The following is a 14,432-nucleotide window of genomic DNA, read 5'->3' on the forward strand; positions in this document are numbered from 1 at the left end:
CCGTGACATCACTCATTGGTTTGTGGACTCCCAGTTGCCAGTTGACAGAATTAAAATGATGTGCTATACAATTGATCAAACACCCACCGATGTTAAAGACTGTGACCTGGTTCTGCTTCAGGCAGAAGACTAATGGATTTTTGATCTTAGAAAGTTTTCCCATAATGTAAGGATAATCTTTCATTTACTGCAACTTAGTGGAAATATTGTAAAATACTGTAAACTTCTAATGTTCCAACTTTCAATAGCACAGAGGCAGCTCCAATTAGGTTTTCTTATACTGAAATGATTTGTTAGTTTGTAAATGAGTGGACATAATAACTAACCTGACCCGTCAGATGGGTTGTTACACAGAACAATCTGAGAAGCCTTAATGGGAGACTGGAAAAGGGCAGGTACAGATTGGATGAACCATCTGTCACTCAAACTAACGAAAGCTAAACTGACTGAAGGTGAAAACATCGCCGCAATTTGCTTTTCTTTCAATGAAGAATTATTCTCCAGTTCTGATGTAACTGATGCTATTGCAGCATCTATGCTTACCGCCATTGTTGAACAGTCGCTCTCCGTGTCGTCTCTCACTATGGTCTCACCGGGTCTCACATACCTAACCTAAGTTGAATGGTCCGTGATCTGGCTTGCCGGACAAAAAAGCATTACTTGAAGCCTGACGAGATGGATTTTCGAGTGACATTTGATCCTGCGATTTGTGTGTGATCTCGTGGCATTGCAAGAATCTGCTGCCGTGCAAGGTTACATAATAACATTAACATACATGACACAAACACATAACTTGACCTTGCCTAACTTGTCTGGCAAAGTCAAGCAATTAACTTGATTGTCTGTCTAGATAGTCAACATTCTTAAACTTCTTCAAGGCATAATTGTACCACCTCATCTGTCTCTGACTTTATATAATATCCAGTGCACAGAGCGAGGCAGAACAGGCATGTAGCTCACAGAAACTCTCTTCCCAAGCGACGACGAAGCACTGCCAGTCAGCCTCCAAGGACAACTGCCTGTCTCACACCTGGAAAAGGTGAGTAAATGATGATGACAACCATGATGTGGGCAGTGGTGGTGGTGGTGATTAACAGTATATAGTACACAATACAGTATATTTTATGATATTGGCAAATAACTGGCAAATTTGCACCCTGGCATTGTGTTTATCTTTACAATCCGAGTTACGTTTTGAGGGTTACAAGTGACTAATAATGTCATACATCTCTGGACGCCAACACTGGCTTCTATACATAGTCCCATTCTCACAGGTGGATTCTTTAACAAGCTCTTTCACTCACTAGACGTGTTTCCATTCACATATTTTTATGGACATTTTTAAGTACATTGATCAACCGCTTATATGGATCAAAAAGCTTAGGACAGAATCATTCCTATACAAATGCTGTTTAAATAATTTGCTTATAGTAATCGAGTAGTCCACTTACAGTGTTCTTTTTGGGTTATTTTCATACATGAATTTATTTTTTACTTTACTTCCTTGATACTTTCTTGATGCTTTGGGATTGATACATGTGGCTGATGCTGCGTGCACATTGATATCATAATGGGAAAAAGAAAAAAAATTCTCTGAATAAAAAAATTAATGTGCACGGGGAAAACACCTGTGGGTGAAGCCACCCTCATCAAGTGGATTGACAATGCCTCGTCACGTAATGTCCCAAAAGTGACACTCTGCCGACCGGCTCCTCGGCACTGCAGCACCGGCAGCTCATGCAGCTCATGCAGACCGGCTCTGTTCTCCCTCCATGCTTCTACCGGTTGAGAGAACGAGGAGCCCCGGCAAAAGGGCGTCTTTCTGCATGCATGCTTGCGCTGAAGAGCTGGCCAAAAACGGAAATGCCTCACCCTTGGTGAGGGAAAATGCAAGAGAGCAGCGAGTCAGTTAATAGCGAAGCCGTCTGTTTCATTACTTTGTATTCATGTAAAAAATATAAAACTGTCAATTAGATAGTAATCTGCATTACAAATGATGCACAACAACAAAAATTTGGTTATAATAATCATCTGCTTATAGTAATCAATTTGACCCGGACAGACGTGATCACTATAAGCTGTTTCCATTGTTTCGCAATAGAAAAGCTGTGTGAAAATGGCAAAATTTCATAACATTTTATCAATTGCGCAAAACGTTTTTACGCCCGCTTGAAGTGGTTTTTGCCTTTGTCAAAAAAGAATGCTACGTTAATACGTTAAATGGGATATGGAAACGCCTTTGCCTAATAAGTTCTGACCTAGCAAACATAACTGATCAGCTGTTTCTGCAGTCAGCTTCTTCCCAGATATTCCCATAATATGCGAATGCTTGTCGTAAATACATTTTCTGGCAGCAGGGGGGGGGCGCAAAATGCCTGTTGAAGAACATAAAAGTATCGTCAGATAAAACAACTTGCATAAACTGTAAAAAAAAATCTTTGTTACGGTCATTTTAAAATAAATCTCCCTATAATTCCATGAAATGTTTAACATGTATTAATTGTTAGAAAAGAATCATACACCTCTAAAAAAACAGAATAGTCTTTTGGGGGATGGTAAAGCTTGAGTTGAGAGTTCACACAACACAACTAACTCCGCCAAAACTCGAGAATTAAATGCAGAAAGACCCAGCACCATTGATAATGAGCGGAATTTCAAAGGCAATACAGAACTGAAGAAACCCAGACAGAGAAGGTTGAGAAATAAACCATTCGGCTAATGAGGAGAACATGCTAACGCTCAAAGCTAGCAATACCACCATATTCATTTCAGAACAGTTTGGATGGTATTAGCAAACAAATTCAACCCCTGCAACTCCTTGAAAACATTTAAGGATGGGCCACACCCTGGAAATGAGTAGGCGTGTGAGAGGATTGGCATTTCATTTTAGAGCTTCAACTGTGTTGTTTTTAGTCTGGATTATGTGTTTAACTTCTTCGTATTTGTCTAATATTATATTTGCTCTTTGTTTGTAAAATAAGCCGCTCTGCTGACAGTAGGTCTATGTTTGCGATTGGTCATATGCTGCAAACACCACCCCTTGTATGTGACCACGCTCACGGCTAGATTGAGAAAACCCTTCACTTTCTCATCCCAACTCGTCACATGCTGTACAGCCACTTTGTCACGCCCCTTGGCGTCCCTTTAGGTTTTGGCATCAAAACCACTATAATTACCCTTGGCGTCACTTTAGGTTAGCCAGATAACAAAAAGTATGTTGAAATTGCTTAGTAGTACATGCTTCAGGAAGCTTTCAGACAAATATTGGTGAAAGTGGTTCACCAAATAAAGTAGTTCAATGTAGTAATTCCATTGCCCTCTGGTTCCGACACATATAGCGTTTGGTCTCGCTACACTGCTACTTGGTGGTAAAAGAAGCTCTCAACAGGGAAAGTTAGTTTCTTAATTTTACAAACTTACAATGTACCTGCTAGTTTAAAAACAAAGAAATAAAAAACAAAACTGAAAACCTACCAAAGAAACAATGTAGCTGACATAAACAATCAAACAAATTCATGAAGACCTCTCTCCATTTTTCAATCGTACATGGGTTAGATGGCCAAGGCGCCTTGTTTTGTTTCCAGTTCACAACCTCAACTTCATCTACTCTGTTTACTGGCGGATTACAGCCATGCAAAGCCTACAGCGCCAACTTCTGATGAAACTACGCTGTGGCAGATTTTATTTGCTCCAAACCAGTTGATGGAAATGTGCCAAATTTGCATTTCTTTCTTGAGTCATTTCAAAAGTTTGCTTAAAATTCGCTTGACAAATGAATGGAAGCACGGCTACTGTTGGATTAGCAAACAGCCACTTCAAGGAGAGTAAGGATGCTGGAAATCAACTGTATTTGAATCTAATCAAATCTAATTTCTGCCCTTGATATTTGTGAATGGTAGCATATTTTGATCATTTTGTGAATTTGTATTTGCATTTATATCCATTATTGAGCAAGCAGCTTACAGAGTCTGCAGTTTGTCAAACATGTCTCTTTTGTCCTTTTCAGTAAGTGTGTGTCTTATCTCCTGGATGTGGACCATAATGGGGATAACTCGGGGTATGCTGTTGCTCCTGCTGATGCAGACTTTAACAGGATGGACAGGTAAAGTGTCTGACATATTAGTACACATTAAGCTCAAATTCTTCTTAACTTAAAGCTGTTCTAAACATTAGTTTTATTACCACCTCACTCTGCAGTCCCCTCCAGCTCTATGGAACATTTCAGCGCCTTTCTGCTTATTGTTTTGGTATTACAGCCAGCGACTTTATTATTTAATTTCACTCACGGCGCTCTCAATGACCTTGTTTCCAGCCTCAGTAGGCAGTTCCTTTTTTTTATTTTTTTATTTTTTATTTTTTTCAGTGACAAACCTCTGATAAACCCACTGTACACTGCTTGCCCAGCACCAAATGCCCTGTTCAGACCTGGCATTAACATGCGTCCTGAGTGATCGGATCACAAGTATAGGTGTGAACGCACTCGAGACGCATTTAGGACACCTTGAGATCCCTCTGACATTGAGATCGCTCTGCCCACATTTACAGGTGGTCTGGGCCACATATTATGGCCGCATTCTTTTAGCAGTGTGTACGCAAATGTGTCCTCGGCCACATTAAGGACTGCCTACTCAACTGACATCCCGCTGCGATCCGCGGGTCTCCTCATGTGAATAGACAGGCAGATGTGAGCGCTGGTCTGCCTCGCTGCATCGAAACGGCTTCTGTGCTCTCCTGTATTCTGTCGGTGCAACTCTATTTTATTAAAATATATCTTATCTATGGGCTACATAATCTACAGACTATCAGACTAGGCACAGAAAATGCATTATTATCATACTGTCGGTGATGTGTCTGTGTTTTGTCTGACAAAACACATAATCCTTGATTAAACAAATTATCTGATTTATCTCATTGGTATATAATGTCTTTATTTTCACAGTTTCTCAAACAACATCTGGTCCAACATTGAGTGCTCCAGTGAGAGTGGTCAACTCTAACAGCAGCTGCTCTGGCAGAGTTGAGATCTTCAACAACAACCAATGGGGGACAGTGTGTGACGACGGGTGGGATTTGATTGATGCTGAAGTGGTTTGTCGACAGCTGGGCTGTGGCCAAGCTCTGTCAGCACCAAGAAGTTCCAGTTTTGGACAGGGCACTGGACCAATTTGGTTAGATGATGTTCAGTGTTCAGGAAATGAGCTATCGATAGCAGGCTGTGCACATGGGGGATTCGGGAACCACAACTGTTACCATGGAGAAGATGCTGGTGTCATTTGTACTCCAACCACTCCTACTCCAACCACACCTGCTCAAATCACACCTGCTCCAACCACTTCTACTCCAACCACTCCTACTCAACCCATTCCTACACCAACCACACCTACTCCAACCACTCCTACTCCAACCACTCCTACTCCAACCACACCTGCTCCAACCACACCTACTACAACCATAGCAGCACCACCAAGTTCTCTATTGAGACTGGTCAACTCTAACAACAGCTGCTCTGGCAGAGTGGAGATCTTCCACAACGGCCTTTGGGGGACGGTGTGTGACGACAGCTGGGATTTGAATGATGCTCAGGTGGTTTGTCGACAGCTGGGCTGTGGCTGGGCTGCGGCAGCACCACCCAGTGCATTTTTTGGATGGGGCCGAGGACCAATTTGGTTAGATAATGTTGAGTGTTCAGGAAATGAGTTATCAGTAACAGACTGTGCACATGGGGGATTAGGGTCCCACAACTGTAACCATGGAGAAGACGCTGGTGTCATTTGTACTTCAACCCCACCTGCTCCAACAATAGTAACACCACTAAGTTCTCTCGTCAGACTGGTCAACTCTAACAGCAGCTGCTCTGGTAGAGTGGAGATCTTCCACAACAGCCAGTGGGGGACGGTGTGTGACGACAGCTGGGGATTGAATGATGCTCAGGTGGTTTGTCGACAGCTGGGCTGTGGCAGGGCTGTGGCAGCATTGCAAAGTGCATTTTTTGGACAAGGTAGAGGACCAATCTGGTTGGACAATGTTCGCTGCTTAGGAAATGAGCCATCAGTAACACACTGTTTACATCAAGGGTTTGGGTTCCACAACTGTCTTCACAGCGAGGACGCTGGTGTCATCTGTCAAGGTAACTGTGTAAATCTACCCATTTCATTTTTTTCTGCTCAAATATAACTGGATAATTGAGAAAAAAACCCAATAATTTCATTCAATTTAACAAATAATACAATGACATAGTAACAATAGTTATCTCCATAATCCTGTTCCCAACCAATAACCAGTGTATCTAGTCCCCATGTACCCAGCTTCATCTGGCACAGCTAATACTTAATTTCATACCCTTTTACCTCTTTATGTCTTATTACTTTCACCCCTAATTTACATCCATTGCTAGAGTATTGCGTATCACAGAACCCCACATTTTTCAGATCATTTATATCTTCCCCTTCACACTATACATGATTTTCTCTGTATTATAAGAGTTCATTACACGATTGCTGTTGTGTAGCTTATCTGTATCAGATATTAAAAAAAAAAAACTGGAGATACAAGAGATCTTCTCAATCATTCTGCCTTCATAGTGAGACCATTGTCATATATCATTATAATACAATTTAGTTTTGATTTAATTCATACATGTTTAAATGACCACACAAATGAAACAATCATGAAGTTGCCAGATATTTTAATCAACAAAAACAGCGCACTCATCATTCAGCACATACAACTAAAGAAGGCACCGTATACTGGATACCATACAGCATGGACATTTTTTACAACAATAAGCCACATTCACAATTAAAACACAAGTGTCCGAACTCTAATTTGTACCATACAGAATGGGCATCCCCTTCCACTGCGAAAAACTAATATACTATTAAAGCATTACTTTGTGTTAAGACCATTTATTTCTAAACAAAGCAAAAAAGGAGCTCAAAGATTAAATGCTCAAGTACAGTTACATTGAAGAAATGGGGCTTTTGCTCAGTATGGCTGTAATTGCAACCTGCAGTTGTCATGTTGGTTGACTGAGATTTTGCTTTCCCTTCAAACAGAAATTTCCACAACAACCACAATTGCTCAAACCACATCTGCTCCAACCACACCTACTCCAACAACACATGCTCCAACAACACCTGCTCCAACCACTCCTACTCCATCAACACCTTCTCCAACAACACCTGCTCCAACCACTCCTGCTCCAACCACTCCTACTCCATCAACACCTGCTCCAACAACACCTGCTCCAACCACTCCTACTCCATCAACACCTGTTCCAACCACTCCTGCTCCAACCACTCCTGCTCCAACCACTCCTACTCCAACAACACCTTCTCCAACAACACCTGCTCCAACAACACCTGCTCCAACCACTCCTACTCCAACAACACATTCATCTTTACCTTTACCTTTACCTTCAGTGAGACTGGTCAACTCTAACAACCACTGCTCTGGCAGAGTAGAGATCTTCCACAATGGCCTTTGGGGGACGGTGTGTGACGACAGATGGGATTTGAATGATGCTGAGGTGGTTTGTCGACAGCTGGGCTGTGGTAGAGCTTTGTCAGCACCAGGAATTGCACATTTTGGACAGGGCACTGGACCAATTTGGTTAGATGAAGTTCTCTGTTCAGGAAACGAGTTATCGATACTAGGATGTCCACATCAGGGATTCGAGTCCAATGACTGTTACCATGGAGAAGATGCTGGTGTCATTTGTGAAGGTAAGTTTACACAACAGTAGGCACACTGCAGTTGGTATTGTTCACATACAACTAAAGAAGGCACCTTATACTGGATACCATACAGAATGGACTTTTTGTTTTACAACAATAAGCCACATTCACTATTAAAACACGTGTCTGAAGTCTAATTTGTACCATACAGAATCGGCATCCCCTTCCACTGCAAAAAAATAATATACTATTAAGGCATTACTTTGTGTTATGAACATTTATTTCTAAACAAAGCAAAAAAAAAGCTCAAGGATTAAATGGTCAAGTACAGTTACATTGAAGAAATGGGGCTTTTGTTTAATACTGCTATAATTGCAACCTGCAGTTGTCATGTAGGTTGACAGATGTTTTGCTTTCCCTTCAAACAGAAATTTCCATGACAACCACACCTGCTCCAACCACACCTGCTCCAACCACAGCTGCTCCAACCATACCTGCTCCAACCACTCCTACTCCGACCACACCTGCTCCAACCACTCCTACTCCAACCACACCTGCTCCAACCACTCCTACTCCAACCACACCTGCTCCAACCACTCCTACTCCTAGCACAGCACCACCAAGTCCTTCAGTGAGACTGGTCAACTCTAACAACCGCTGCTCTGGCAGAGTTGAGATCTTCCACAACGGCCTTTGGGGGACGGTGTGTGACGACAGCTGGGATTTGATCGATGCTAAGGTGGTTTGTCGACAGCTGGGCTGTGGCAGGGCTTTGGCAGCACCAGGAGCTGCACATTTTGGACGGGGCACTGGAGATATTTGGTTAGATGAAGTTCGGTGTTCAGGAAACGAGTTATCGATAGCAGGATGTGCACATCAGGGATTCGGGTCCCATGACTGTTTTCATGGAGAAGATGCTAGTCTCATTTGTGAAGGTAAGTTTACACAACAGTAGGCACACTGCAGTTGGTATTGTTCACATACAACTAAAGGAGTCACCTTATACTGGATACCATACAGAATGGACTTTTTTTTTACAACAATAAGCCACATTCACTATTCAAACACAATTGTCCGATTTCTAATTTGTACCATACAGTATGGGCATCCCCTTCCACTAAGAAAACTAATATACTATTAAGGCATTACTTTGTGTTAAGACCATTTATTTCTAAGCAAAGCAAAAAAAGAGCTCAAGGATTAAATGGTCAAGTACAGTTACATTGAAGAAATGGGGCTTTTGTTCAATACTGCTGTAATTGCAAACTGCAGTTGTCATGTGGATTGACAGAGATTTTGGTTTCCCTTCAAACAGAAATTTCCACAACAAACACACCTGCTCCAACCACACCTGCTGCAACCACTCCTACTCCAACCACACCTGCTGCAACCACACCTGCTCCAACCACATCTGCTCTAAGCACACCTACTCAAACTACTCCTACTCCAACCACACCTTCTCCAACTTTTACTACTACAACCTTAGCAACACCAAGTCCTCCAGTGAGACTGGTCAACTCTAACAGCAGCTGCTCTGGCAGAGTTGAGATCTTCCACAACGGACATTGGGGGACGGTGTGTGATGACAGCTGGGATTTGAATGATGCTCATGTGGTTTGTCGACAGCTGGGCTGTGGCAGAGCGGTCGCAGCACCACACAGTGCATTTTTTGGATGGGGTTTTGGACCAATTTTGTTAGATAATGTTGGGTGTTCCGGAAATGAGTCATCACTAACAGACTGTGCACATGGGGGATTAGGGTCCCATGACTGTTACCATGGAGAAGATGCTGGTGTCATTTGTGAAGGTAAGTTTACACAACAGTATGCACACTGCAGTTGGTATTGTTCACATACAACTAAAAAAGGCACCTTATACTGGATACCATGCAGAATGGATTTTTTTTTTTACAACAATAAGCCACATTCACTATTAAAACACGTGTCTGAAGTCTAATTTGTTCCATACAGAATAGGCATCCCCTTCCACTGCAAAAAACTAATATACTATTAAGGCATTACTTTGTGTTAAGACCATTTATTTCTAAACAAAGCAAAAAAGGAGCCCAAGGAATAAATGATCAAATACCGTTACATCGAAGAAATGGGGCTTTTGCTCAATACTGCTGTAATTGCAACCTGCAGTTGTCATGTTGGTTGACAGAGATTTTTGCTTTCATTTTAACCAGTCCCACCTCCTCCAAGGCCATCTACTCAAACGTCACCTTCTCCAGCGACACCTTCAAGCACACCTACTCCAACCACTCCTACTCCTACTCCAACTACTACTACTACTACTACTACAACCGCAGCACCACCAAGTCCTCCAGTGAGACTGGTCAACTCTAACAGTCGCTGCTCTGGCAGAGTGGAGATCTTCCACAACGGCCGTTGGGGGACGGTGTGTGATGACAGCTGGGATTTGAATGATGCTCATGTGATTTGTCGACAGCTGGGCTGTGGCAGGGCTGTGGCTGCACCACATGGGGCACATTTTGGATGGGGCACTGGACCGATTTGGTTAGATAATGTTCGGTGCAGAGGAAATGAGTCATCAATTACAGATTGTGCACATGGGGGATTTGGTTCTCACAACTGTTACCATGGAAAAGATGCTGGTGTCATCTGTGCAGGTAAATGTGTATATTTTACAACTCAATTTGCATTTTAGCTAGTTTTACTTTTGCAATGTTTTGACATAATACAGTGAAATCAAAATTTATCAAAATCTCTCCCGCTTACTCTTCTTTTCTTTATGGTTTCAGGCCAACAACCACTAATCCAGGACTCTCAGCTTGTTTGCACCCCTTATCAGCTTGAAGTTGGTATGCCATTGCAAAGTCTGCTGTCGGCTGGTTTGAACGCGTTCTCTGGTCACCTGGCGGCCCCATACTGTACCAGCTACACAGTGCGTGACAACACTTTGTGGTACCAAGTGCAACGTAGGACTGGCATCTGTGGAACTGTAATGATGGTGAGATTAACTACTTAATTATCACCCGATTATTTGTTTAATAAGTCTATTGTATTTATTCATTTTCTGCCCACGTTGTGCAAGTAGCAAATGTACCTACACCCATCTGTGCGCCCATGGCCTAAAAATTAGGTGAGGTCAGGCGCATTGTTGGCACATTGCTATCTTGAGGCAGCAAAAAGTGATTGCGCCATTGACCAACAAAAACCTGGTCTAAAGTCTGGTGCAGTATTTTCCTGGTATTCAAAGGGCGCATTATACAGATAGTAGGATGCGTCTACACAGGCGAGTTCACAACACGCGTACACTCTGCTTGTTACACACACAGGGACGCAGCAGCGCTCCTCCTCCTCAGTTACTGTAAGTACAGTGTTGGCGCTAGAACACTGTTTTTATTTATGTTAAGGAAAATACAAAATGCAGGCGGGAGGTGACAATTCAAAATATAACGGAATATAGTGAAGTAAGGCTCTCAGGCAAACAAGCTCACGGAGCACAAATAGCAATTCGTAGTGCCACATTTATATGTGTATACAGGAACAACACTAAACTGTATTTATTTTTAGTTACTATTTTTTTTTTACTGTATTCATTACATACTGCAGTACTGCACAATTCTTAAGAGCGGTTATTGATTTTAATACGAAAACGGTTCTCACCTACTTCCCTGCAGTGAGGTCAGAGGTAAGTTGAGCTATAAAATAACTCGGCAGATAAAGTAATTAGTGTGGTTTCGATCAGGAAGTCATCAAGAAGTGTCAGCTGTGATACTATTAAAATTGGTTTTGAAAGCGTTAAATCAAGGTCCTCCAGATGAAAGATGGTTTCTTTAATCTCCGAATAGGAGATTAAAGAAACCATCTTTCATCTGGAGGACCTTGATTTAACGCTGGTTTGTACTTTAACTCAAGATGACTGATTGATTATACACATGACGGGTCATTCATTCATCCTTTTTCTTTCAGACCAACACCACCCATGCCATCTACAGCAACAGCTTGTTTTTCTACCCTCTAAGTAACGGTTCCTTCGTTCTACCTTCGATTATTCCGTTCTCCTGTGCCTATCCCTTGGAAACCGAAACCAGCCTGAATGCTGTAATCAAACCTCAGCTGTGAGTCTTTTATTTCATTCGTTGACTGTATACAATACACTTAAAAGTCGTGGGCCTACATCCCTGGATAATATAATTACTATTGCAGGGGTGAAATACATCTCTAATTGTCTTTCTTTCTTAACAGCCTTCAGGGTGGCCTCGAGGGATCAGGTACCAAAGCTAGAGCCTACATGAATCTTTTCCGTGACTCCAACTATTCATACAGCTACCCAGCGGGTCCGCTCTCTCTGCCAGTGGGCTCTGCCCTGCATGTGCAAGTGTTTGTGCCTCTGAGTGATCCAAGCTTCGCAGTCGTTCTGGAGGAGTGCTATACCACTAACTCCTCAAACCCTGATGACCCTGTGCGATACTTTCTCATTCATTCCAGGTATGTGTCTCTCCTAATTTAGATGGACTGGAGTGGAAAATGTAAAATCTATGGTGATGTGTAATGGTCCTAATGATTCGATCTGACATCTCTGACAGGTGCTCTACTGACTCTCGTGTTGTGTCAGTGGTTGAGAACGGCCTATCCCTCCGTGCTCGTTTCTCTGCCCTGCTCTTCCCTTTCCAGGGTGACAACCCAAGCGTCTTCATGCACTGCAGACTACGCCTATGTGACAAGAGGAGCCAAAACTGTTTTCCAGTGAGTCAGACACTCATCCTCTCACTCAATCAAAATAACCAATATGCAATCAATGCTTTATATCCAAACACTGGGTAGATGTCTAATCATTCTACCCCCTCTCACCTCACAGCTTTGCAGAAGAAGAACTTATCGCTCTCCTGACAACTCAACTATGCTCAAAACTGTCAGCATTGGACCAATTGCCATAGGATGAGGCTGAAAACAGCCCAAAGGCTGATTGATTGATTCTTGTTTTGGGTATGACAGACAACAGACATAATCAGATAGAGAAAATACACTGTACTATAATTTTTTTCAGATATTGTATGATTTAATAATTCAATGGAATCATTCTTTTGTATAATCCCTCATATTTTACCTTTTACACATTTGTGTAATAAAATGACAATAACAAAAATATTAGTATTAAAGGAATACTTCACCCACAAAACAAACGTGTTACCTTAAATTCTTGAAGAGAACTAGACGTTCGTCTCGCATGCCTCCAACACGAACTGAGAATCAAAAAAAAGGAGAAAAGTCTTGAATTGAAGTAAATGGGGGCCGTGATTAAGAACAGCAAAACTATATCAAAACATCCGTTTACAACTCTCACACAGCTTGAGCAGTATAATAAGTGTCATTCATCCAGCCGTATGTTCATTACTTCCCAAACGCATGCATCTTCGCTAAAATTTTATGAAAACACGACTGCATTAACAGTCTTATGCTTATGCCTAGGTGTGTTACACATAAGTGCAAGTCTTATTGTTGATTGCCATCTCATTTGCCATCATCGCCATCGCTGAGTCACACAGTAATCAAGCTGCTGTTTCCATTTCGGACTCGGAGTCTGCAGTCAAGTCAAGTACCTGAAGGCCACAATAGTTGTCCAACACGCTTGTGAAACGGCGGTAACGTGAGCTGCAGAGGGTCATGTCAAGGAGGTAACACACAATTGCAAAACTCTCACAAGATGGTTAAGGTTAGGTATTGACATTGAATAGTTAAGGTTAGGTATTGACATTGAATAGTTAAGATTAGGTATTGACATTGAAAAGTTAAAATTAGGTATTGATCTTGAATAGTTAAGGTTAGGCATTGACCTTGAATAGTTAAGATTAGGTATTGACCTTGAATAGTTAAGGTTAGGTATTGACCTTGAATAGTTAAGGTTAGGCATTGACCTCGAATAGTTAAGATTAGGCATTGACCTTCAATAGGTAATGTTAGGCATTGACATTGAATAGTTAAGTTTAGGCATTGACCTTGAATAGTTAAGGTTAGGCATTGACCTTAAATAGTTAAGGTTAGGACTTGCTGTCGGGCAGAGAGTCTTGTGAGAGTTTTTGCAAGTTTTTGCAATTTGCGGGTTACCTTCTAGACACGTCCACTGCAGAGGGGTACTCAGTTGGTTGCAATCTGCAACCACACCACTAGATGCAGCCAAATCCTACATACCTTTATAATATTTGGGTTTAGTGAGGTTTAATCTGTCCCTCACATAATCAATCACAATTGCTCTTAAAAGTGTGGAGATGACAGTGGACTTCAGGAGGAGACCCCCTACACTGCCCCCAGTTTCTTTCCGCAGGCCGTCACTCTGATGAACACAATCAGTCATACACAACACCAAAATATTCACTGCTGTTGTTATAGACTATAATATTACAGTCTTTAATGTAAAAATGTTTTAATATGTACCTATCGTCTGTCACTGTCAATGTTAATCCTACACGCTGTAAAATAGACATGTTCATACTGTACATAATCATCCATTTGTATTGTTTACAACTTACTTCACTTGACTTGTATAAAGATGTTTTATTTCCAATTTTATTGTTTGTCACTGGTGTTTTTTATATATTTTCTATTTTTGTGTAAGTACATTGAGAGAGATGCAAAAAACAACCCAAAAAAAACAGCGTCAAATTCCTTGAATGTGCACATGTAAGTAAATAAATGTGATTCTGATTCTGATCAAACACAAGTTACTATAACTTAAAGGACCAGTGTGTAATAGTTAAGTGGATCAATTGGTAGAAATTGAATATGATAT

The 14,432-nt window shown here is 41.6% G+C and overlaps 1 protein-coding gene across 3 annotated transcripts in view; it reads left to right on the forward strand.

Annotated features, from left to right (window-relative positions):
- The first annotated feature begins 963 nt into the window (after positions 1 to 963).
- LOC119489494 (deleted in malignant brain tumors 1 protein-like) overlaps positions 964 to 14,432 on the forward strand; it is a 76,632-nt gene continuing 63,163 nt past the window's right edge. For 2 of the 3 annotated variants that reach the window (XM_037772026.1, XM_037772009.1), the window contains exons 1-10: positions 964 to 1,039; positions 4,007 to 4,102; positions 4,940 to 6,127; positions 7,056 to 7,724; positions 8,105 to 8,611; positions 8,992 to 9,483; positions 9,865 to 10,308; positions 10,441 to 10,649; positions 11,615 to 11,763; positions 11,891 to 12,133. In XM_037772026.1, the coding sequence (XP_037627954.1) occupies positions 4,030 to 4,102; positions 4,940 to 6,127; positions 7,056 to 7,724; positions 8,105 to 8,611; positions 8,992 to 9,483; positions 9,865 to 10,308; positions 10,441 to 10,649; positions 11,615 to 11,763; positions 11,891 to 12,133 (3,974 nt within the window). In that variant the 5' untranslated portion in view covers positions 964 to 1,039; positions 4,007 to 4,029. Of the gene's footprint in view, positions 1,040 to 4,006; positions 4,103 to 4,939; positions 6,128 to 7,055; positions 7,725 to 8,104; positions 8,612 to 8,991; positions 9,484 to 9,864; positions 10,309 to 10,440; positions 10,650 to 11,614; positions 11,764 to 11,890; positions 12,134 to 12,231; positions 12,392 to 12,503; positions 14,043 to 14,432 lie in introns of those variants that run through there. The other variant, XM_037772019.1, reaches the window with a different exon arrangement.

The sequence above is a fragment of the Sebastes umbrosus genome, chromosome 1 (genome assembly GCF_015220745.1).
Source record: "Sebastes umbrosus isolate fSebUmb1 chromosome 1, fSebUmb1.pri, whole genome shotgun sequence".
Classification (NCBI taxonomy): Eukaryota; Metazoa; Chordata; class Actinopteri; order Perciformes; family Sebastidae; genus Sebastes; species Sebastes umbrosus.